This window comes from Mercenaria mercenaria, chromosome 2, assembly GCF_021730395.1.
Source record: "Mercenaria mercenaria strain notata chromosome 2, MADL_Memer_1, whole genome shotgun sequence".
Classification (NCBI taxonomy): Eukaryota; Metazoa; Mollusca; class Bivalvia; order Venerida; family Veneridae; genus Mercenaria; species Mercenaria mercenaria.
Window position 1 is genome coordinate 116,833,479 of NC_069362.1, and position 24,712 is coordinate 116,858,190.

General features: G+C 34.5%; 2 protein-coding genes across 3 annotated transcripts in view; both read left to right on the forward strand.

Moving 5' to 3' along the window:
* Nucleotides 1-4,032: 4,032 nt before the first annotated feature.
* Nucleotides 4,033-24,712, forward strand: part of LOC123563018 (uncharacterized) — a 181,009-nt gene continuing 160,329 nt past the window's right edge. Inside the window, exons 1-3 of the mRNA XM_053537632.1 lie at nt 4,033-4,298; nt 9,420-9,551; nt 21,760-21,898. Of these exons, the coding sequence (XP_053393607.1) occupies nt 4,143-4,298; nt 9,420-9,551; nt 21,760-21,898 (427 nt within the window). The 5' untranslated portion in view covers nt 4,033-4,142. The remainder of the gene's footprint in view (nt 4,299-9,419; nt 9,552-21,759; nt 21,899-24,712) is intronic.
* The window catches only part of LOC123565062 (uncharacterized), a 151,520-nt gene continuing 149,782 nt past the window's right edge, over nt 22,975-24,712 (forward strand). For both annotated transcript variants that reach the window (XM_045359068.2, XM_053537631.1), the window contains exon 1: nt 22,975-23,070. The gene's annotated coding sequence lies outside the window, so the exon portion shown is untranslated. The remainder of the gene's footprint in view (nt 23,071-24,712) is intronic.

Sequence of the window (24,712 nt, forward strand, 5' to 3'; positions counted from 1 at the left end):
TACTTTTTTCTCTGTTTATAGATGACTTAGAGTTGTTTTTACAAAATGACCACACATGTGGTTTGTCTATAGATGATATTACCTTTATATTGATGTTGTTTGCTGATGATATGGTCATTTTTGGTAAAACACCCCTGGAACTGCAGAATAGCCTAGACATGCTGAAATTATTTTGTGATAAATGGGGATTAGCTGTAAATACAGATAAAACTAAAGTCATGGTTTTTAGAAAGCGTGGAAACACTAGACAAAACGAAAGATGGAATTATGGTGGTAGTGATTTAGAGACTGTTAACAACTTTAATTATCTTGGCACTGTATTTAACTACACGGGAAATTTTGAGCTTAATCAAGAATATCTAGCTGGGAAAGGGTTGAAAGCTCTTAATGTATTAATTACAAAAATAAAACAATATCACCTGAAACCAAAGACGGTGTGCCAGCTCTTTGATGCTTTTGTTGGGTCAACACTGAATTACTCATGTGAAATCTGGGGTCTTTCTAAATCTAAAGAGATAGAGAGAATACATGTAAAGTTCTGTAAACAATTGTTGCATGTAAAAAAGTCAACAAGTAACATGGCTGTATATGGAGAGCTAGGCAGATATCCCCTATATATAAACAGATATACAAGAATGATAAAGTTTTGGTGCAAGATACTTAGATCTCATAATATTATTGTAAATACCTTGTACAAAGAGTTGTATAATATGATAGGTAAAGTAAATGAAAGAAACTGGGCCTCTGATATTAAAACATTATTAGATAATTTTGGTTTCTCATATGTATGGAATAATCCAAATGTTGTTAACTTGAAAACTTTTCCATTGTTGTTTAAACAAAGAGTGTATGATGTATTTTTACAGACATGGAATAATGTTATAAACAATCAAAGCTCGATGTTTCTTTATAAAAATTTTAAAGACTCACTCACATATGAAAGTTATTTGAGTTTATTACCTAATAAGTTTCGCATCTCTTTGACAAGATTGCGGTTAGCATCTCATAAACTTCGAATTGAAACGGGTAGATATGCAGTGAACAGAACAGAACGACATCAACGCTACTGTGCACTCTGTAATAAAAGAGATATTGAGGATGAATACCATTTCATACTTATTTGTGAGGCCTATCAGCCAATTAGAAGATTATATGTTAGACCATATTTTTACAGAAACCCAAGTGTATATAAGTTTAATGAACTGATGAAATCAAAAAACAGCACTGCACTTAAAAATTTGAGTAGATTTGTGTACGAAGCGTTTGCTTTAGGAAAAGTCTGCTTAACAATACATAGTTGTAAATAATGTTGTTTTGTATTTATATTTAGTATCTGTATATAGTTTTCGATATTATAATCTACCAGTAAAAACTATTGCATTTTCTATGCAGTGACAGTCAAATATTAAGACGGATTCTTAAAGTCACTGACACTGTTACAATATGTATTAGAATATATGTGACTGATATGTGCATTTTTATAAAAAAAATAAAATGCGACTGTTGATATGGGCAGATAGAATCTACACCCCTGATTTTTTTTCCACATTTAAATTGACGAAGCATATATCTACATATCTATAACTCATTTATCAAAAATGCAAATGTAATGTTTCACTTTTGACAGATTCGTGATAATGCATAAACATAACCATAGCGACAGCGCATTTATAAGTAAAAGTTATGACATGACATATACCTAACCATTTTAATAGTTCTTTATTTAGACTGTCGTCGCAGTAAGACTGTCACTACAGTAGAAAATATCATCATGTTGGTACCTACTGTACATATTATACATTTATAGAAGTTGTATACTTACCTGTAATAATTAGTTTTTCCTGAAATTGGGTCGGTTATCCGAAACAATCAGTGCAACGTAACGCGTGTTGTCCATTTACACATTCGTCAATACACATCGTGTGACAATCAATTTCAGGTTTCCTTATTTGGTAACCAAAATTACCATGACCTGTACTAATCCGTACACGTGGAATGTGATTGGTTGATACTAGTGGGTGTCAATTGCGGTTATCCTTATTTGGCATTGATTACTACAATGAAAACTTACTACGAATTTTGCAACTAGCCACATTTGTTACGAATGGATAAGTTTCATATTTGTGAAACGTTAATATTGTACTGGTATTTAGTGGATGACTGGCCAACTTTCTAAGCATATTTATTGTAAAAATAGATATTATACAGATCAGTAGAATCTATATTTAACTTGCGTATATATTTTTGCATGAAGAATAGATAGCTGGACTACATGTAACATTATGTATTTATACAAGACCACCCTCATAACATTTATATGTCAGACATTATTATTATGTTGATATGCTTTGATCTTTCAATGTTTAATTCAATGTTTAATTTATTACTTATTGTTTGTATATTTCATGTACGACGAGAAACTGTGTACAGTTTAAGTCAAATAAAACATTCTTCTTCTTCTTCTTCTTCTATAATCAACAGGTTATTTTATGTACCCAATGAAAATAATACCATGAAATTACATTCACTTCTCGTATACACTGAACCGATTTTAAAAATCCAAGTGATTTTCTATATAGCTAATCGACATACAATTATCGCGCCCCAAATCCGTTCAGTGTATAATATTTATATACAAAGTGGAACACGCACATTTAAAGTATTAAAACTTAATATTAAAAATTTTCTACGGACATGTTGACAGTCGAGTGACCAAGCGCTGAAGTGAACTAACCACTCCGCAATGTGAGAAAATCGTGCTCAACAGAGCGCGAAATAGCGCCCCGCAGTGGTCCGTCAGGAACAATACGAGGGGAAACAGTTCTTTTCTAATTCACTACGTTTAAGCGAAAAGAATTATATTTTTAATAAGAAAGACGTTTCTAATAGTCATTTTATTTAATAATTACAAATTCCTACAACATTTTAGAAATATTGAACGAAAAATTTGTCTGAATGTCTAGTTACCTTTATATATATATACCTTTATATATACCCGAAATTAGGGGTCAAAATGTCCCCTTTTAGCTGAAGTATTGAGCAGCTGCCAATGACGATAAATCCTGCATGTTGTACCAGTAGAAACGTTTAGCTCTTTGCACTTCACGGCTGAACAATTTGCGAATATTGACATACTCGTATTTACTCCAATACAGAGTAAACGCAAACGTAGAGATTCTGAACCAAATTTAGCTGTGGTGTTGCTCCTATAAAATTTTGGAAACAGGCCGGTACGAAAATTTAAATTTAGAAGATAGAAAGTGCCCGTTTTGTAATGTTATAGAAACAGAGAAACATGTTATTCTTAATTTTTGCTTGTATGATGATTTGAGGGAGACTTTATTCCCCCATGAATTGAATGCCGTACCAAATTTCCTTGCTTTGCCAGGAACTGAACAGTTTAATGTGTTGATTAGTCAGAAGATATGCCAAAACATGTATTGATATTTTAAGTAGAAGGTAATTTTGCCTTTGTAAATAATGCTAAGGTGCACTTATTTACGATTGTCTACCTCTGTAAAAAGTGCTAAGATGCCCTTTTTAAATTATTGTTTTATTTCTTTATTAATTTTTGCTACGAAGTAGATGCTAATTAGATCATCAACAATTTGACTGAGATGAAAACATTTTTAGTACAACCAAACATTTTTTTTTTCAATATGATAAATTTGGCTGTTTTCTTATTCATGCTTTTATGGGCTAGTCTCAATATTATATTTAAGCTTAGGCTAGAAACTACACTTTTCTTTAAATATGTGTTTTAATGTGCTTATATTATAATTAAAGTAATATTGATATGTTTCAGTTAAACGTCTCTTATAACTCTTTTAATAGAGTGGCAGTGTGCATTTTACTGATATTTAATTGTGCATATTATATAATATATGCTGTACTCTGATGTGACTGAAATAAAGAATAAATATACTCCCAAATTAAATGTTATTTTAGTGCCTGTAATTACTGCCCTGTCCTATTTAGCTTGCGAATAGATTAAAATCAATATTTTATATATATATAAGCTGTAAAGAGGTACAGTTCACGCATATGTACACCGACTCTACTCGTAAACGGACGAAATGTATCTTAGAGTCTTTAATAAATAAATACCAACCTTTGTTTCAATAAGAAAAAAAATCTGTAAAATGGCGCTTGTATCCATAAAAAAGAAAGAAGAGACCATGGAAGAGGACGATGTCTTGGCATATCAGGCAAACTACGAAGTTTTTAAAGGCGGACTTAGTAGACATGAAATTACAAAATATTATGACAAGTGGGCGGAAACTGGCGAATATAATAAGGTAAGAAAATATTTTATTCATCGAAACAAATCATAAAATAAAGAATTCTTAGATATCATAGAGGTAAAATGTACATAGTCTGCAGAATATTATATACAGGTCCGTCCAAAACTTTACCTACGTAGCGATTTGTCTCGTATTTTTCACATACCCCTATGTACCTTTTATCTGGATCGTGTTGGAACGCATTTATCATTTTTAAAAAAGAAACATGATTTTGCTTAAGCGATTGTGTTAGATGAGCTTAAGTAGTATATCATATTAAAGCGGCATGCCTCCAGATCGTTCGACAACAAAAAAGATATCTTGAAATAAATGCTATATTTCTTAAGAAGGCTTTAAAACTTAATTACTGACAAACTTTATGCTACGGAAACACACAGAGAATTTGCTGTTTTTACTACTTTTTACGATGAAAATCGAAAAGCGTTTGTCACGCTTTTACTCCAGGTAAACTGTCTCGCTTATAAAGATCTATATTTTGAAGTCATTATTCACTACTTCAGCGCTATTGGTTACTATGACGAGAAAATGTCAATATTGCCGCGGCGGTCCGGGATTCGATTCCCGGCGCGGTCATCTTTTTTTCTTGATTTGGAACTTTTAAAATACTTTAGAAACAAAAATTCATATTCTAATGTTCATGATATGACCAAACTTCAATTTGAAAGAAAAGCCAAAACTTAGCCAAACCGGAGGCATGCTGCTTTAAACTGGCGAATCCTTTACATGATTTATATTATCGATCATTAATTTCCTATGTCAGAAGCATCAAAAATTAAATAGCAGGAAACCTTATATAGCATTTTTGCATGTGTATGATGCACACCTGATCCAAAGCAAAGTGCATGGATCTGCTTAATATTTTTTATTAGATAGAACATATTTTTATTGTCAAGAAGTACCTAATCAAGTTTCTGTGTCATCTTAGAATATACCTGCTATGTAAGTAAACCCTTTTAGCGTCTCAGCAGAGAAACTTTTCACCTAAATTTTCTAAAAAAATAATCCATGAATGCTATGTGTGACAGAAAATATACTAAATATGCGTCAAAAAAATTCCATCAAACATTCCCAAAACTGGTTTTCCGTTTCTTGTGTAAATTCAAATTTCTGATCAACATTTAAATTATCAATTTAGATTATTATGGAAAACGAACCTTATTTTCCTTCAAAATCAGAACAAGTTTTACCCATTTAATATGACCTTACCCATTGACAAATCGTTATGTAGTTAAAGTTTGAAACGGATATACTTGTAAGGACCTAGTCGACAACAGTAATGTTTTAGCGGACTTCTCTCCATTTTTTCGCCTCAGATAATTCTATTGTTAACGTTTTCTGTTTCAAAATAATAAATATCTAAACCTTCAGATAGCAAAATAATAAATATCTAAACCTTCAGATAGCAACGGTTGTTCAAGAGTGGGTCATCAATTGAATTTTACTAATCAAGTACATGTACCACTTTAGTGTCATGGTCGTCATTTATGAAAGAATATCAAAAGTAATGATATATGTTATCCTACAAACAAGGTAGAAGCAGAAATATTATAAATCGCACATCTCAAAATTGTAAGCCATTACCTTTTCATATATTTATTAACGGTGGAAACTTCAAAACATAATACAAATGGGTATAATATTCAGTTGAGTAATTTGTCTGAAAGGAAATTGATACTTGAATTTTACAAAATGTTGGTAAAGTACAAAGAGGATCTTACGTGAGTGTGTTTTTATACTGATTTTACTATACGAGTTGATAAACGTAATAAACTCCAAGGTTGGTCTATCATTATAATATTATGATATAATGGGGAATTTGCATTGAGCATTTAGAAGAGGTCTAATAAAAATTTTAAAAAATCATTATTTTATTTTAGTAATTGCTATAATCTAAAAGCTATGAACTCAACCTAAATGATTATTAGCTGTTCTTATTACACGACTATTTACATAAAAAATCGACCCATAATTTGTGCTCTTCGCCATTCTTTAGTTCAACACTAAATCTTACTATAGCTAAAGTCAAAACTTGAAGACAAAATGTGAAAAATTGTTTTTATGTGATGTAATAAAACACTCACTGAATCGCCTACAGGTCAACAATACATGTCTTCAGTCCTTCGGACCTCTGGCCATAGTTTTGATTGTTGGCCAGCAAGCCGTCTTTCGAACCTGTGGTAAGAGTTTTGACTATTGACCTACAAGATATCCAACAGGTGTATGATAGAAAAATGCATGTATGAAGGGGAAATAAATCAGATCTGGTTGACCAAAATGTTTGACATTTGCCGTTTTCAACGTTAAAAATATATCAATAAATATTCTAGCCCGCCTTAATTCTTCTGCTTTATATTTACTACAATTTCATCTAATAAATAAATAATTATTTCTTTAAAAAAGGTTGCTAAGCCCAGCAAATCCGTATTAAATATGCAAATTTGGAACGAGTAAAATGGTAATACATGAATATCCAAATCAGTATGTTCAAAACCCAAGGTTGAAGAAATACTGATGAATACGAGCCATTGTCTTTTATAAGAGTCGGAAGAACTAGATATTGTCATGAGTGGGTGTGGCAACGTTAAATGTCGCAACGCCGCTAAATGTCGCAACCACCGTTAAATGTCGCAAGGTTGACGTTAAATGTCGCAACCACCGCTAAATGTCGCAAAATCGTCTGTCGCTAAATGTCGCACCTTTAACGTTAAATGTCGCAAAAATTTGCCCACCGTTATATGTCGCAACACCAACGCTAAATGTCGCACTTCCTATTTGACACTATGATTATCAATTCCTTGTGTATATTTACTTTTTTGAGTGAAGAAAAATTAACAGGTTTATTTAATACAAATAATTATCTTAATGATAAGTGATGTTACGTATAGCAACAAGAGGGCCCTAGATCGCTCACCTTGCTTGAACAGTCACGCAAGAAATATATTTGTGAAATTATTTTGTAATAGGGCCAGTGTTTTAGGACAGTAATATTCTGAGGTTTCTTCTAACTAAATACGATTTGGTAATAGTGTTGTATGTTTGTGGGGGTTAGGTATGGGTGGGGAACGGGGTGAATAACGACACAGAAATCTAAGACACAAACACACAGCACCAAGACAATTAATAGAAAATATAAATATTTACATTTCTGAAGTGTGTGAGTGTGGGGAGGGGGGGGGTGGGGGCAGAGAGAGAGGGTTATGTGTGGGTAGGCGGAAAAAGTAGGATAATGAGGGGAATGAGACTAAACCAAACAATTTTAAGAGACTAAAAGTAAAATAATATCAAAATTCCCGCTTTACCTGAAAGAATGTACAGAGGGTCACATAGGATATTTCTCCATCATTGATGCTTGATAGTTACCTTATGACTTTAAATGTAAACCTCCAAACAAAGAAATAGAACCCATGGCTGATTAATAGAAAACTTTCGTTTTCTACAGCTACAAAATACAGTCTTCGTGTCGCGTTGTGTAACAGGCCTGGATTGTTGCCCGAGCCGATTCCCCCACCCCAAACCCCACCCTTGTTGGCTTAATAGTGACTTATACTCATCAAAGTTGCACCCAACTATTTTGGAAATAATATATTTCTCAAAATGTAGACCCAAAACGCCCCAGAGGCGAACATTTTATAGTTATATTTCAAAATTCCCCAGGGGGAAGAACCGTTGACCCCTTAAAATGCGGTGAGGGTAGGGGGGGGGAAGTACCTCTCCAGTACCATAAAATTAAGAAAAATATGCACCAGAGGCAACCATTTTATACCTGTTTTTCCCGGGGAGAGACCCTGAACCCTCGAAAATGACAGGGATAACCCCTCCCATACACCGACATTTTGAACACAAACTGCAATAAAGTCCAGCATTCCATACTTGTATTTCAGAACTGTAAATGGGAAAAGACCCTAACCACCTAAAATAAGGGGAGTGCCCCTCTAGTACGTAGTTAAAAATAGACAAAAATGCACCACAGGCAAACATTTCATACCTGTATATAAAAAAAATTATTATTATTTATTATTATACCAGATTTATATAGCGCCCTTTTCATGATAAACACGTTCAAAGGCGCTTTACAGCAACTGCAGCCACACAGGGCGCGAAATCATCCTCTACTAGTACAGACACAGAGCGATCTGACCAGAGGGACAGAGTGAGACAAAGCCCCCACAGAGAGATCAGAAATCAGATACAGGCTTGTCCGGCTAACTTAGCCTAGCTCGTTGCGAATAGACAGCCTGGTTCTTTAACGTGCCCAGTGTATAGCACTGATACACGCAAGGATTGCCTGGGTTCCTGACCAGTACACCTCTAGCTGGGTGGGAAACACTGAAAAGCGTTTCTGAAAATTCCCGAGTAGCTGCCGGGGATCGAACCCCGACCTCAGGATTGGAAGGCCAGTGTGCAAACCACTGAGCTATCCGTCCCACAAATACGGACAGAGGAACCCCGTACCTACCGCACGTCGTCGGTGATCTTTTGTTTTAAACTGGTGCCCCCTCCCCCAGCCCCCTTCCCCCCCCCCCCCACCTCCCATCCTCCATCAACAATTTCTGGCCCCCGGCCTGCTGTGTAACGAAATTCAGGTCGACTAAAGACATGCGATACAACGCGCGACAATACGGAGCGCGAGCTTAATGTCTCATCAGCTAAACAGGACTCCATAGAATTATATAGTTCAGACCTGAAATAAATCTAGTACTGTGGCGAGTACCACGTTAGTGCTCAAACCTTTAGATATGAAATATATAACGTATGTATGGTCCGAAACCACTGAAAAGCAAACGTGCAGATTAGAGTGAAAGGTCAATTCAGCCCTTCCAAAATCAAGCATGCATTACCCAGTCTTATCTCTAAGTTGTGAAGACTGTTTAACTTATCTTATTTTGCTGTGCGACATTTAGCGTTGGAGTTGCGACATATAACGGTGGGCAAATTGTTGCGACATTTAACGTTAAAGGTGCGACATTTAGCGGCAGACGATTTTGCGACATTTAGCGGTGGTTGCGACATTTAACGTCAACCTTGCGACATTTAACGGTGGTTGCGACATTTAGCGGCGTTGCGACATTTAACGTTGCCACAGTGGGAAACCCTAACTTACATATAAATTTACAGCATTTGAGTCCAGACCGTTACACAGGACCAGAATGTGCTGCTCGTGCCCTTGCTAAAAATATTCCAGCAAAGGACAGGTCAACAGCTAGAATCCTTGATGTAGCGGCAGGTACAGGACTACTGGGTGCTGAGGTAATTAATTCCCCCACGTATTCCTTGACATGGTTTTATATTCTGTTTATGTTTTTACTAATGATCTGAATTCACACAAAAGGCCTTAATATATATTGATAAGATGTCGTGCGCCCGAGATAGGATGTTGATCGCTTGAGATAAGATGTTGATCGCTCAAGATATGATGTCGTGCGCACGAGATAAGATGTTGATCGCTTGAGATAAGATGTTGATCGCTCAAGATATGATGTCGAGCGCACCAGATAAGATGTTGATCGCTTGAGATAAGATGTCGTGCGCACGAGATAAGATGTTGATCGCTGGAGATAAGATGTCGTGCGCACGAGATTAAGATGTCGTGCGCACGAGATAAGATGTTGATCGCTCAAGATAAGATGTCGTGCGCACGGGATAAGATGTTAATCGCTCAAGATGAGATGTCGTGCGCTCGAGATAAGATGTAGTGCGCGCGAGATAATTTAATATTAAGATAAATAAATGCATGTCCTAAACATACCACCGTAGTAAAAACATGTCCATAATGGTGATAATGTTTGACTTATTATACCACCACTTTGCTGTGCCGGGATATAGATTTGGCTTTGTCTTTCAGTCCGTCCGTAATTCATTCAGAGAAAATATGTGTTATGCATATCGCCCATAGTATTTGACTTGCCGTCATTACACTTTTTCAGAAATAATTTTCAACATTAGAAGTTTTGTATGTAAAACAAAGTAAGCAAGTGTGATCGCACTGTGTCTGTTGTCCGCCGGCATCAACAAACTTAAATTGCTGTGCTTTGAACACTCCAGAGATCCCAACTGTGGCCCAGTTTGTATTGCGACTTTATCAGAATGTGTATTTTAACAAATTGTCGGACGTGTTTGAAACTGGATCAAAAGTAGGCAACTAAATATCTAGATTGGTAACAAAGTTGTTCTATGATTTAACATAGTGACCTAGTTTTTAATCCCAGATAACGCAGTATTTAAATTAATACAGTCTGCATGAGGACACATATTCTTTCTAAACTGCATATAGATCAAATAGAAAGTGCTAAGAAGGCTTTCCTACAATGACATAGTTATTGACCAAAGATTGCCGAGTTTTAAACCTGACCACGATTTTATGGAAAGAAAAACTTTCTTACCAATTCTTATGTAGATCAGGTAGAAAATAGGCATTAAGAATGTTAAGAATGTTTTCTATGATATGACCTTGCGACCTGGTTTTACATTCCAGATAACCCTACTATAGATGTGTTCAACTGTTAATAAAGAAAAGTGTCCTGACCAAGTTTGATGTAGAAAATATGTCATCTAAAGCGTTGAGAATGCTTTTTTTTATGATTTAACTTACTGGCCTACCATTTAAAGCCAGATGACAAAGATTCAAACTTTACCTAGATTTAATTAAGACAAGCATTACGGCTATGTTTCATATATGTCAGGTAACCAGTTTGATTTCTAGGGTGCTAACAAGGTTATTCAATTATTTGGCTTAGTGACCTAGGTCTGGACCAAGTTTCAAAGTTAACCTATATTTGATAAAGGCAAACATTCTGACTCGGTTTTATAAGATCCAGTGCAGACTGTGAACAATGTTTTTCTTCTATGATACAAACTTTTGACACAGTTTTTAATCCCAGATAATCCTGTTTCAGACTAGATCTAAATTTTATAACTTCAGATATTCTAACCAGGTTTTAGAAAGATCGAATATAAATCATGGCCTCTAGTTTCTTTTTCTACACCATAATCTGATGACATTAATTTTTGACCCTAAATGATCCAGATTCAAGTTTGATGTAGATTTTATTTTTATAAAGACAAACATTCTGATCTGGTCTTGTAAAAATTGATCTGCACTGTAAACATGTGTTTGATCCAATATGACACAGCTTCAAAATCTGTCGAGAGTTTCTTAACGCAAACCTTCTAAGTTTCATTACAGTTAAGCTAAAATTGTAACCTCTAGAGCGCTAACAATGAAACTGTAATGGACGAACGAAACCAGACGGACGAACACAGAGCTACCACCTTGAGCAATCTGTGCTCAGGTCCCGATTTCACGAAAACACATAAGTTTGTAAATTGATTTAAATACGTTAATTTGCTTAAGAGAAGTAAAAACTAATACAAGTCAATTAACAAAATATTTTCGTGACATTGGGGACAGACACACTCTAAGTAATATTATGGTGTTTATAAAGCTTGAGAGATTCGTAAACCGAGCGAGTTTTCATCTATAATCACAATACCGACCTTTAAACATAATGCATACCTATTCCGAGATGTCTTTGTTTTAAATAGTCCAGATTGGTTTCAGGTTTTCAAAACGTTCGTTGCATTTTATGCATAATTGAAAACAAATAAATAAAGGAAGGAGCACTATCACGTGCTAAAAGTTGTCGGGTAATATGTAATATTACAAAATCAGCAAAATTGCTTTTTTAAGCCAAAAAGCTTTTGAATAGGACATTTTGTCGATACTGCGTAGTTTTTCTTACATAATGATTATGTTATTTTCAGTTTTCATAAACCTCACAATTGCCGCAAAGTTGTAGAAAATAAAATCCAAAAGAAATCAAATAATTACACCAAATTAAACCCTGCGAGTAATGCCCAGATATGACACCAGTACAAAGTCTTACAATAAACGAGTATTTGAGATAATTATGTTTTTTCTTTATATTTGGTGACTACATATTTTTCAATGACATACTAGTAATAGATAACTAAATTACATGTATTATATTTCAGAAGACCTTAAATTCTTAAAATAAGTATCTAGTAAAATCTTAAAGATTACCAAATCAAAATTTCAGTGTTTTTATGATTGGTTTTAAATGTCGTTGAGATATATATCAACAGTCACGTTATTTTTTCAAAATTTGTTTTATAATTCAAATTTGTTGGTACAATGCCCACCCAATGTTTAGGCAAAAGCCTTATATATAACTTTTGAAAATATTTTTGGGGCTTCGATATAGTCTATGTTTTATTAATGTATTTTTTAACATTGGGACATGGAAATGTGTTCCTTATACCCGATTATTCGCTATAACTATAAAGTTTCTTGTTTAGCTTGGGTAGTAGTCGAAAGTCCTCATTTGGAAAAGGTGGAACAACTTATTTCAAGCCGAGCCCATGGCAGGTGTCATATTTACCTCCCCCAGCATCCAGTCTAGAACGATATTGCTAGAAACAGTACTAATTTAAGACAATCTCCCAGCACTGAACACTAGTCAACAAACAATCGAACCCGGATCGTTGGCGTTGTAGTCCAACCTGCGAACCACTGTGCCACTTGCTAGAAACAGTACTAATTTAAGACAATCTCCCAGCACTGAACACTAGTCAACCGAAAATCGAACCCGGATCGTTGGCGTTGTAGTCCAACCTGCGAACCACTGTGCCACTGATTCTTTGTTCGCTATAGCCATTTCATTGTACATACGTGAGAGAAGGATAAAAATGGGGACATTTTAAAATTTCTTTGTAACCGCTAATTTATTATAACCGTGTTCCTAATAGGGGAGTTTTAATAGCCCGGCTTATAAATCCTAAAATATGCCCGAACCTTGCACATTTTAGTAGAGACTTAAGATAATACATTTCTTAAAGAACAATACCAGAAGATAGATTCTGGATATGGAACACTCGAATCAGTCAAGTGTGAAAACCTGGGTAAACTGTTTTATGACGTCATCATTAGGACAACTGAATTCGTAAAAATAATTTGATCATGTTCAGCAACGTATAAAATTTTATCGCCCTTTTCTAAATTTCTAATAATCTGGTGACAAAACAATTGAGCTATGTAGAGCTTCTCAAAGTTACATTATTTTAAGAAATATCAAAGAAAGGTTACTTTGGGAATAATTTGTATGAACAGTCATAAATTATCTAAAACGGCGTATCACAAATCGTAGACTTTACATCCTGTTTTCAAACAAAGACAAACTTTTATGAAATAGTGTTATAAAAAAGAGAAGGCATGTGTTCATAATTAGATTATATCGCTTTAGAATTCTTCCAACTATAAATGCCTTTTTGGGTCATTTTAAACTTGTCCACACATACGGGAGAGATGCCTCATATTTTGTTCATTCTAAATGTTGTATATTTCTTTCTTGTGGATACGAACTAAACCTCGTATTTATGTAATAATCAATTCATTCGAATTAAATACTTTTCTATACTTTTGCAACGATATATTACTTGATAAAACATAATGAAGAACAATGTAGAGTGTGTAATTTCATGACTATTTCGCAACAGAGCTAGGCAAAGGGATGGCATATATCTCAGTGTTGTTATATATTCTGGTCCTTCGGGATCATTGATTTCAACTCATTTAGATTTGAAGATTGAATACTGCTTAAGCCGGTGCTAGGGGGCGTGGGCAGTGTTGCATTTTCCATTACTGCTCATGAACAGACTCAATCAAACCGAGTCTGCAATTTTCACTGTTTGCCTTGTTCTCGGTGCTTCCGATGGATCGACTTTTCAGATTTTATATAAAATACTAAGAAAAGCAGACATTTTCTAATTGTTAAAAAGCAAGGAATGTATATAAAACTGAAAGAAGAAATATACTCATCAAGTATATTGTTAGTAAAATGTCAAAATTACAGCTAATTGAAACATGCAATATCATATATATCTTATTCACATCAATGCCTCAGCCCATTTAGAAGCGGCTCAATAAAGAACTTGATAGCTATTTAAGTATCTAGCTCATAATTTAATGTTTATTGTAGTCATTTAAAACATTTTAGAAATCCATTTCTACAAGTGGTATGTGAGATAATGTTTTGGCACGAACTAATACAAGTTGATCCCGATAAGGTAAAATATCCGGAAAGAAGGTGGAAGGTGTGTTGTGTGTGTGTGTGTTTGCGGTGGGGGGGGGGGGGGGGTAAGAAAGAGAGGAGGAGGGTAATCATCCGAATATACTTTTTAACTGATGAATAAAACTGAACATTTGCGCATGTTTGAAACGATTTCCTTACTAAATTTCATTTTTAGGGTGTTTATACCTGTCAGAGATACATTATTCTATTATATAAATTAATGAGAAAAAAATGTATAATTGCTTGAATGTTTTTCTTATAGTGTGGCGACTTTGATCTAACATATTATATCAAACTGCATTTCCCCAGTGAGATGATATACTGTGCTAGTCTGTCGTATGACTGTAAACAAAATATTTATAAATGTACTTTTACATATGTTTCTAAGTCAACAAAGTACATGACAGTTTGGACAGGCTACCTCATTAGAATATGTTAAAATTGCTTCTGCATTATAAACGATAAACCTATGTACCATTACTACGACTTTACGTAAAGGTGGAACAATTGGGGTATGGTAAATGTGTATGTTACCGGCTGTGACCAATGGGAAAACTGCATTGTGACACCACATTAATACGTTTGCTGTAGGGTTCCCGAGAATAATAACTCCCAAAATGTGTAAAATCAGACTGAATATTTCAAGTAGTAGTTATAAGATACACATCACCATCGTGGTTTAGAAATTTATATTTTGGTATGAAATACATGATTTTTATTTAAAGCGCGTGTGAAGACTACCGGTCTCTATAAACTAAACACGTCCATATGTTTCATACCCAGATTTGAACCACTAAACCACAGTCTATTTCGTAATGAAAGGGAATGTAAGATGAACATAAGCTTTTTTTACACAACTTAGTACTCTAAAACGATTGCATTTGATGAAATGAAATGAAATAAATAGTTCTACCGATTTTAATTGACTTTCCAAAACGGGGCTGCAAATAACAGAACGTTTGGATGCACGATTGCTTACAGACGTCGCGTCGTCATTCTTTTGTGATTACACTGGACATAAGTCATAAGACACTTTCATGATGATGCATGCTAGTATAAAAATATGCCGTAAGTTGAAAAGTTTATCTATAAAAAAGTTAAAGTTATGCAAAACTGAATCAGTGTAAACAATGTTAAAGAAAAACAAATAAAACATGTACTTCTATGATATAAATAGCAAATTAGCAGTTTCCATTTTGGTATGTACTACATGGATGCGTTCGAAATACGCACCCCTTAACATTTAAAACATAAATATGTTTTTTTCAGAGCTGATTTTTATTTTACACTATGGCCATAGACCTACCTTTAGGATGATAGATCAATAATTACTCTGTAAGACTTTTTCATGCTTTGTGTGATTAAATTATGTTCTGATGTCAATTTTCTTTCAATCTAAAAATATTCATCTGTCAGATAGAAATACAGTTTGATTAACGTAATTCATAAATTGCGACTTAGTAATGTTCATTTGAGTATATCTTTTATAACGTTGGTTTGCAAAAATATACAGAATGATACACACATCATGCCGTTACAAATGTTAGATTTATAGAAACATTTCACTTAAAATATCACACCCATGTCTTTATATAAATCACGATGTTAAAAATATCGCATTTTAATTAGATATATTAAAATCATTTTTGTTCAATTCCTGCGCATCTTAGCTCTGAACCGTGATAAATCAGGTGAAAAACCACTCGACGGCCTTCTTTATTTTCATTCTTACTTGGTCATTGAAATGTTATGATAAAATTTTGCTAGACTTCATTTATCCAAGTAGTAATAAACCGGACGTCATGCCACCATTTGACGTCATAATGGACTTCACAATGCTGTCTTACCGGTCCGCGCGTCAACCGTTGTTTATCGCAGATTCTAACACAACCAAATTCATTTTCCTGGCTGAATATTGTGTATTATTATATATCAATACATTTTCCTGACGTCACAATTATTACGTTATAAGCGTTAGACGGCATACAGTCGCGCAGGAAAAGAAATCAACAAAAAATAGAAAAAAGGCAAATATTAGCATTTGATGGATGTCGTCAAGGATGTACTTTAAAGTCCTTCGTAATGTGTTTAAAATTTTTTCTTGTGTGTGTGTGTGTGTTGAGTTTATTTATAGTCGCCACCGGTTGATACCATATGGGCGACTGTTGCTGCAATTATTCCCTCCTCCTTCGTCACATCGTCTTTTCTTCACTCCCGTTATAATACATCAATTATTTCATCGTAATTATGTGTCTTCTGTTGTGTATGTCATCGTAGTTATGTAGTGCCTTCTTATGTTGTAGTCTGCGTAGTTATATTGTAATCTGCGTAGTTATGTTGTAGTCTGCGTGTTTATCTTTCTACAGTTCAGACCTCCTGCCTTTTCTTGCTATATAAAACGTCTGGTCATCCGGAATGCATCCCGCCGTCATGATCTGTGGTAGTCCCCTCGATCGTCCACATCATCAGTCGTCTTCAGCACTCAGTTTCGGCAAGACTTTACATCGTTGTCGCCACCAAAGCAGACTGTCAGTAGGGCTCAGCCGCCCAAATAACTATTCACAGGATAACGTAGATAAGGTCATAACACGGCTGAGACCGGGTACCGCACTCCGTTGATGATATGCGACAATCTCCGCAAAGTCGACCGAATCTGAAGTCCTTCAATGCCCATCTCGAGTCCCTGTTGAGTCGTGTCCGCTGCCATCGGTCTGCTGCAGGGTATACGTCAAGAGCTGCAAGCGTGCACCGGTCATCCAACCCGGTGAGCACAGTTAAAATCAGAATAAAAGCAAGGTAAAATCATGCTGTCGACGTAGATATCCGGCAGGTGCAACTCTTCAGATTCTCAAGTCGTGGCGCGGCTCACCATGTAGACACTCGACGAAACGACGTTGTACATATCGGCAGGATGCATTCCGGTTGATTGTTGTTCCCTTTTTACGGCCACACTCCCCGGTTTTAGTCATGTGACGCTAACTAGGTCGACAATATACAGACAATATACATGACCCAGTTAGCGCCATATGTGCCCTCTCCACGACGTGCACGCACCGGGGAGCTCGGAGAAGAGCAATTTTCTTGTTAATTGGACATCTTTTGACATGCATCTGACACATTGACGCCTGTTGCAAACTGTTAGTCCGTAAAGATGGCCCCTGCCAATTATGCATTGCTATTTTCTTGTTAATTGGACATCTTTTGATACGCGATAAACTAACATGACATGGTTTTATTCTGTAGAATTAGCATGCTCATATTGCCCAAAATCAATGATACTTATTTTGAAAAAAATCATTACAATAATTTACGAATATTCGAATTTGATTTTCATATTCGAATATTCGACCGATTTTCGAATGTTCGAATATTCGAATATTCGTTCCCATCCCTAGTTAAAATCGAAATAATATATCTAATTTAGTGGTTCGCTCTTCATTTTTGTCGTTCTGATGCGTATTATTATATCACTCGAGCTACGCCCCGGTGATATTAATCCTTATTTCTTAAATATACAGAGTTTGACTATTTTCTTCTTTGTTAAACTTGCAACCAAATCCAGCTATGTTAGAATGTGCAATTTATTTAATGGTAAATCGCCATGAATGATTTCACTCAATTATTCTTTTTGAGACCACGAACCTTTTAATCTAAATACATAAGTGCCTGGATACTTGTAACTAACCAATATTATAAGACATTAATCACGGTAATGTGACAAATATGCACAATCTATTTCCATGTACCGATTACCTCCCTTTTAATTGCGGTAACTGATTTTTTTCAGGAAAATGATATATTCGATCGCGGATAATGTCACAGAAGTGTAAAAAGTGTTGTCTTAAGGGTTTTGTATTAAAAAATGAATATTATATTACAATCATTTTACGGTAATTTTGATAAAAAAGAAGGACCGATAGCTGTTTATAAACCACAATGAATATTTTTGTCTTTTTCTGAAATATATTATTTATTTACATTATTTCAATTTTGCATTCCTATAAATATAAATTTTATAACAGTTTTGTCAGATTTCATTAAAAAATATAACAACTAAGAGCATTTTTATCAAAACAACGGAAGTCGTTGCGCATGAATAAACTTGAGAGTAAACTTGCATTTAATACTATAAATAGAAAGATATTAACACAAAACACTTAAATCCCAAAAATGTTAAAGTTTTATTAAAAATTGAGCGAAATATGACGATTTAAAAAAAAATGCTGAAAATATCCTTTATATGAGTTGTCTGCCCCTGACAAGAGAAGGTGCAAAAATCCAGATTTCTATTTGACATAACCTTCAATCATTTTATGTTCATGGCTTGTCTCTACTAAAAAGTGCAAGATCGAATGACTTATAAGCCGGGCTAGTTTACTGTACATGTTCTGTTCTGTTCTATTCTATTCTATTCTATTCATATTTATGCCTAAAATGGGCCGTCACGTACCTCTGATTCACGTGTAGAAGTTGTCAGTTACTTGTCGAGATAAAGTTAATACTAGCACATTATATATATAAATGAAATATTTAATAAATAATCAAGGCCTTCGATAGGTTTATCGTCTGATTTACCACGGTTCAGAGTTCAAATGCGTAGGAATTGAACCATGAGGGCGTTAGCCCGAGTGGTTAAATACTGAAGCATCTGAACGATGAACCGTGGTAAATCAGACGATAAACCTATCGAAGGCATTGATTGTTTTCATTCTGACATGCTCATTGAAATATTTTAATAAATATTATGCTGGACTTCATTTACCCGAAGAGTAATGTATCGGACGTCATGCAATATACAGAGCTTGATTTCCTTCTTTGTTTAACTGGAAATCAAAGCGAGTCATGTTAGAATGTTAGATAAACAGATAAAAAGACCGAGAAAAGCAAACGACAAAACTGTGTAGAGTGAATAAATTTTGTCTAAAAGCACACTTTTATTAATGTTAATTTGATATGACTTAACGGTATTCGACAAAATCATGGAGATTTTTGTTTAGAAAACGATGGATGCACTATGTAAAAGGATACATCCGTCTCCACTAATTGATTTAATCATATTTTATTGCTTATATATACATGCAAGTCACTGCATACTATTCAACACCCCTTTTCTTTTCGTTTTCTTGAAGAAAATGTATGGATATCTTGTGGAAAATAGGTCAACGATGAAGTGAAAATCTAGAAACTGTATCAAAATTGGTCTGAAGTAGCTGAATTTTACGTGAAACAAGGGACAATGTCTTTCATTGGTATATAGCCGGAATTCGTTTTAAGTGGGTTCATATGGCACATAGGTAAGCTTGGTATGATCCATGCATAGATGAAAACACAGACAGAAAAAGATCTAAAATATTTTATAGATTGGACAAGAAAAGATCAAAGTTGACTTTTGACTTCCAAGTGTGACCTTGACCTTTGAGCTAGGGATCTGGATTAGTGCATGATACATCATCCCATTATAGGGAACAGCGTAACAAGTAATAGTAGAATCCCATAGATGGATGACTGGGTTATGGGGAAAAAAACATATCGACCTTTGACATTCGAGTGTAACCTTTAACCTATGAGCTAGGATCTGGGTGTTGGATATGACATGTTGTCTCATTCAGGAAAAAGTTGTGCCAAGTAATATCAAAATCACTGGATTGATGATAGAGTTACGGAAAAAACATATTGACCTTTTACCTCAGCGTGTGAACTTGACCTTTCGCAAGGGGTTTGGGTATAGTGCATAACAAGCTGTCTCAATATGGAGAACATTTGTGCCTAGTAATGTTAAAATCCCTTGATGAATGACAGAGTTTTGGAACGGACACGAAATTACGGACGAACGGAATAACAGAATCACTGACGAGCGGACGGAAAAACGCAATCCTATAGTCCCCGAAACTGGTTTCCAACCGATAGGGGACTTAAGAAGGATAAAGAAATGTTTATTTTGACCATATTGTACCATTTAAAACGGACAGTTTAACAAAAAATAAAATCACATTCCTTAAATTATGTGGAAATAAAGAATAATTAGTTAAGTAGTAAATATGAACACCGTTTGAAGTAAAATAAATAGGATTTGAGTGATGAACTATCAATATTGGCTAATACGGTATATAGGTTTTTTTACAGATCTTACAGACTTGGAATTTGTTTTATACCTTTAATACTGCTTGGAGCACAATGAATTACTTTGTTTTTTACATTTTCTTACTATTACTAACAAATAAAAATTTGAAAAATAACGTATATCTGAGACGTGCTTATTTAGTGCTACATGATAAGTAAAATTAAAAATATTGATTTTGAATTTCTTAAAACGTCTGCAAAAGCAACCATATTTCTCTCACTTTGACGCGTAAACGTTGTATCCATAATTCTTCGACCATAAATGTATGTTACATGTACAACCTCATGGAATACAAATAAGAAAAGTTTATACCATCTCAAAGACTAAAATATCTTGTAAAAGGCAAAATGTATAGCTATATAATGGACATAACAAATTTCAAAAACTATACAGAACAAATTATAATGACATGCATAGCAATTTTCCAAATAAATATAACAACATGACTCACAGAACAACTCGCAAAATGCCCATTACTACTTGCAAAATGTTCATGCATACACTAACTTACAAAAGAGCTAAGTATAGAAGAATTATTAAATTGCACAGGCCAACTTGTGAAATGTAAATAACAATAAAGTTAATAAAAATAATTTTCAAAATGCAAGGAACAAGTTCTAAAATGCACATAAAAAACTTGCAAAATGCAAGGAACAACTTGTAAAATGCACATAACAATTTGCAAATCTATCAGTTGTTCCAAACAATAAAGAAAGAGAGTAATATGCAAAATATACATAACAACTGACAAATGGCAGCCGTGGCTTTTCATACTTTCATATAATATGAGCAGCACCATGAGAAAACCAACATAGTGCATTTGCGACCAGCATGGATCCAGACCAGACTGCGCATAGGCTTTGAAAGCGAACAGCATGGATCCTGACCAGACTGCGCGGATGCACAGGCTGATCTGGATCCATGCTGGTCGCAAATGCACTATGTTTGTTTTCTCATGGTGCGGCTCATTATAGTGTTTTAAGACGCGTGAAATGCATCGTCCTTTTTTTCTATTCAAGGAATATGCAAACATCACTGTCCCCATAATTTATTTTTCTTACTATTGGAAAGCAATGAAACATGGATGATTGTAATAATGGCACCGATAATATTGTCTCGCATGTGATATATTCCAGAAAATTATGCTAAATAGTACCTGCCAATGCTACGAATAGTCTTATTAAATGAATTCTGTTTTAATCTAGTAATGTTGTAGTCAAAATTATAACTTTTCTTTGTATTTCAGCTGTACAAACTTGGCTTTCGCAACATGGATGCATTAGATCCATCCGAGGGCATGTTAAACAAAGCGAGAGAACGACAGATTTACACTAACTTTATCAACGATTTTATTGGCCTAGAAAATCTAGTACCTGTCGAAGACAGTAAGTAGAGAATTTGTTATTTTAACTTGCTGGCTATATGCTTTTTTCTTGATTTCTAAGAATAAAGTTCAAATAAAATGCTATTTTACAAAAAAAGTTTACATCGAACTAAAGTAGACGCTTTCCTCATGTCATAATTAGAATAGCGTTAGCGATGTTCATTTCGTGGATAACATTTGCAGAATCCCTCGGGATTCTGCAGATGTTATAACACGAAAAAACATGCGTTATCCCTACAATTCAGACCTGCACTGTGAAGATTTAGGCTCATATTTCACACAACGCACAAACTGACTAAAGTACATCTCCTATTACGCTACGCATAGGATCTGAGAACGACCTATCCATAGCCTCGTTCTGACAACCCTTTCGCTAGCCAATCAGAGCTTAACTTACATTTTGCAAATCTACCTGTAGCCTTGACTTTTGATATTTACAATTTTTATGTTGTACTGTGTCTGATAGCAGGTTAGCTCAGTCGGTAAGCCATTTGCTTTATAAGCGAGGGATCCCAGGTTCGAGCCCTGGAATTGCACATTTTTCTTACTCTTGACATTTGATCAAGTCGTCTGATTGGTTAAAATAAAAAAAAAGCAAAACTGTAAATCCAAAATATACAGAAGACGTATGTGAATGGGTCGTTTTCAGATCTTCGTTTAGAAGATCAAGTACTTAAGTCAGATTGCACAACGCATAGATTCAATAAATAATATAATTTGTAATGAAATATGATAAGATTTTCGATCAATCCATTTGCCTCAAATATACACCAAAATGCATACTTTAACGTCCGTTTCTTTTTCTTCTAGCCCTAATAGGCCTACACAGCCTCTGTGTATTATGAAAAAAGGCACAAGCTACGCGCCTGACATAACGACCGATGAAATAATTTAAAGCATTCGTCATAACGTTATATATAAATTTGAAACACGATTAAAAATTCATAAGATGTTGATTTCTCTTTTTCATTTAAATAACAAAACACTTTCAGAACAACGTACTATAAAACAGATCTATTGAATGATCAATCGTCACATTCCGTAAGACCGTAAACAAGCATTCTTGTACCACTTCACGGAAACTGTCGATTGTCAAAACGAAAGTTGAGCCTAGCGTATTTTCCAAAATACCTGACTGGAATGTATGAATACTATCTATTAGGTCTATTCAAGGTAGATCTATTTTATTATTTTGATTCTATGATAACTTTATGTCAGATCTACAAGTATGTAACTGTATAATGGTAATCGGTATCTGTTTTTATTGTTCATGATGTTTTGCTTAACTCAGGCGCGTAGCTACCTCTACGCAAAATACGTAGCTATGTGCTGTGAAATATAAATGGAATAAAATGCGGTTTAAACAAGGATGTGGGTAGAGCATATATGTTATATGCCTTGACACTTAGATGCGTAGACCGGAATTTGCCATTTAGGCGCAAAAAAAAAATTGTTTGTTTCCGGTATCCCGACCTACCCTAAATTTTTGCCCCGATCCTAAATGTTTTTATGGCCTTCGAGAACATTTTTTTCAACTTTTTAACAAAAAGATGCAAAACTGCACTTTTTATGCTTTAAACATGGCCAGTGATGTTAGAAATCAACTTACTGATGCTCTAAAGGCATAACCCCCTTATTTGTAATCATTTTTTGACAAAAAAATAATTTCTGAAAAGTCTCCCTTAATAAAAAAAGATCCAAAAAAAAAAAATTTTCCGACCTACCTACCCTAATTTCAACAAAGTAAGTAAAACATCGATTTGTATTTATCCTTAGAAGACTAGCGTATGTCCAAAACGTTATTGCTTTTTCACTAGCATTAAAATCGAGTTGTTTTATTTTATTACCATAGAAAAAAGAGCTTTTTAATAAAGATTGAATTAATTGACGACAAGCGTCAATAACAATCTTATTAAAAAACGCTTGTTCTTTAGTAATAAAATCAAACAACATTTATTGCTTTGTCAAATAAACAATAACGTTTTGACTACCTATTTAATGGCCTAAATAACCAATCGTGTTTGGTAACATGCTCATTATTGAATTAGGGTAGGTAGGTCGAAAAATTTTTTTTTTTTTGGATTTTTTTTATTAAGGGAGACTTTTCAGAAATTATTTTTTTGTCAAAAAATGATTACAAATAAGGGGGTTATGCCTTTAGAGCATCAGTAAGTTGATTTCTAACATCACTGGCCATGTTTAAAGCATAAAAAGTGCAGTTTTGCATCTTTTTGTTAAAAAGTTGAAAAAAATGTTCTCGAAGGCCATAAAAACATTTAGGATCGGGGCAAAAATTTAGGGTAGGTCGGGATACCGGAAACAAACAATTTTTTTTTTTGCGCCTAAATGGCAAATTCCGGTCTACGCATCTAAGTGTCAAGGCATATAACATATATGCTCTACCCACATCCTTGTTTAAACCGCATTTTATTCCATTTATATTTCAAAAGCACATAGCTACGTATTTTGCGTAGAGGTAGCTACGCGCCTGAGTTAAGCAAAACATCATGAACAATAAAAACAGATACCGATTACCATTATACAGTTACATACTTGTAGATTCTGACATAAGTTATCATAGAATCAAAATAATAAAATAGATCTACCTTGAATAGACCTAATAGATAGTATTCATACATTCCAGTCAGGTATTTTGGAAAATACGCTAGGCTCAACTTTCGTTTTGACAATCGACAGTTTCCGTGAAGTGGTACAAGAATGCTTGTTTACGGTCTTACGGAATGTGACGATTGATCATTCAATAGATCTGTTTTATAGTACGTTGTTCTGAAAGTGTTTTGTTATTTAAATGAAA